The sequence below is a fragment of the Wasmannia auropunctata genome, unplaced genomic scaffold, assembly GCF_000956235.1.
Source record: "Wasmannia auropunctata unplaced genomic scaffold, wasmannia.A_1.0 LD285927.1, whole genome shotgun sequence".
In the NCBI taxonomy this organism is placed as follows: Eukaryota; Metazoa; Arthropoda; class Insecta; order Hymenoptera; family Formicidae; genus Wasmannia; species Wasmannia auropunctata.
In genome coordinates, this window is record NW_012076963.1 from 3,258 (window position 1) to 4,363 (window position 1,106).

The following is a 1,106-nucleotide window of genomic DNA, read 5'->3' on the forward strand; positions in this document are numbered from 1 at the left end:
CCAATTTTCGTGTCGCTGCTCCTTGTCGGTCGCCGGAGGGACGAAATCCGGAGGGCTACCATCCTCCCTCCCGAAATCCTACGCGATTTCACCCTTTTTCGTTTTGATCCGCGCTCGCGCGAGATATCTAACTCACGGGAGCGCGTGACAATATATAATCTTTTTTTACTTTTTTTTTAATTTTCCTCAATTTATCATTTTTAATATTTTATATTTTTAATTAATTTTTTTATTTTCACTATTTATATTAAAAATTTTTTTATAACATCAATCATTTATATATTAATTTACATTATTTTATTTTATAACCTAATACTTTTTAAATCTATTTTAATTGTTTATTATATTCTAAAAATTATTATTATTTTTTAATAATTTTAATATTACCAGTAGTTTGCATTGTTCCAATAATTTCAACGTGATCGCCTTTATTAATATCAAATTTAGTGTAATCATCTTCTTTAAAATTTGTAATATGTACTTCTATTTTATAATATCCGTTTGTTATTGAACCACAACCGATTATTTTATTATATTTCTTATTGTTTACTGATGTAAAATTTGTTTTCACATATCCTTTTATTACTATTTAAAATATTTATAATTATTTATATATTTATTATTAAATATATTTTTTTATGTTAATTTTAGAATTAATCAATTTCAATTGGTCATTAATACTTACTAATGGGTTTTACTGTGTTTAAAAGGTTTTCCATTTTAACTAACTCTGGTTCTTCTTCTATCATTCTTATAGGCTTATATTTTCCCCAATTTGAAACAATGCTATTTGATTGGATTTGCAATTCGAAACTAACATTTCCGTTATTAAATTGAGCAGCTTTTGGTGGTCGTGCCTGTACCCCGTCCAAATGGATAATCTAAAATTTGAATATTTGATTTAATTTCGTAATTACATCATATTAATAAATAAAATTAATCTTTAATATTAATGTCTGAAACATTAATTTTTTGTTTTGGCAATTTAAATTGCATATACCAGGTGTACAAGTATGAAATGCGGATTTTAAAAGAAAAAAAAACACGTTAAATTCGGTAGAATGATAAAAAGTACCTTATTCAAAGTATGTTCCATCGCTTTTTAT

General features: G+C 25.2%; 1 protein-coding gene across 1 annotated transcript in view; it reads right to left on the bottom strand.

The window, feature by feature from the left end:
* LOC105461514 overlaps window positions 1-1,096 on the bottom strand; it is a 3,883-nt gene extending 2,787 nt beyond the window's left edge. The window contains exons 1-3 of the mRNA XM_011708012.1: window positions 1,076-1,096; window positions 686-881; window positions 388-585 (exon numbers count right to left, since the gene is read on the bottom strand). Coding sequence (XP_011706314.1) covers window positions 388-585; window positions 686-881; window positions 1,076-1,096 — 415 coding nt within the window. The remainder of the gene's footprint in view (window positions 1-387; window positions 586-685; window positions 882-1,075) is intronic.
* Window positions 1,097-1,106: the final 10 nt, after the last annotated feature.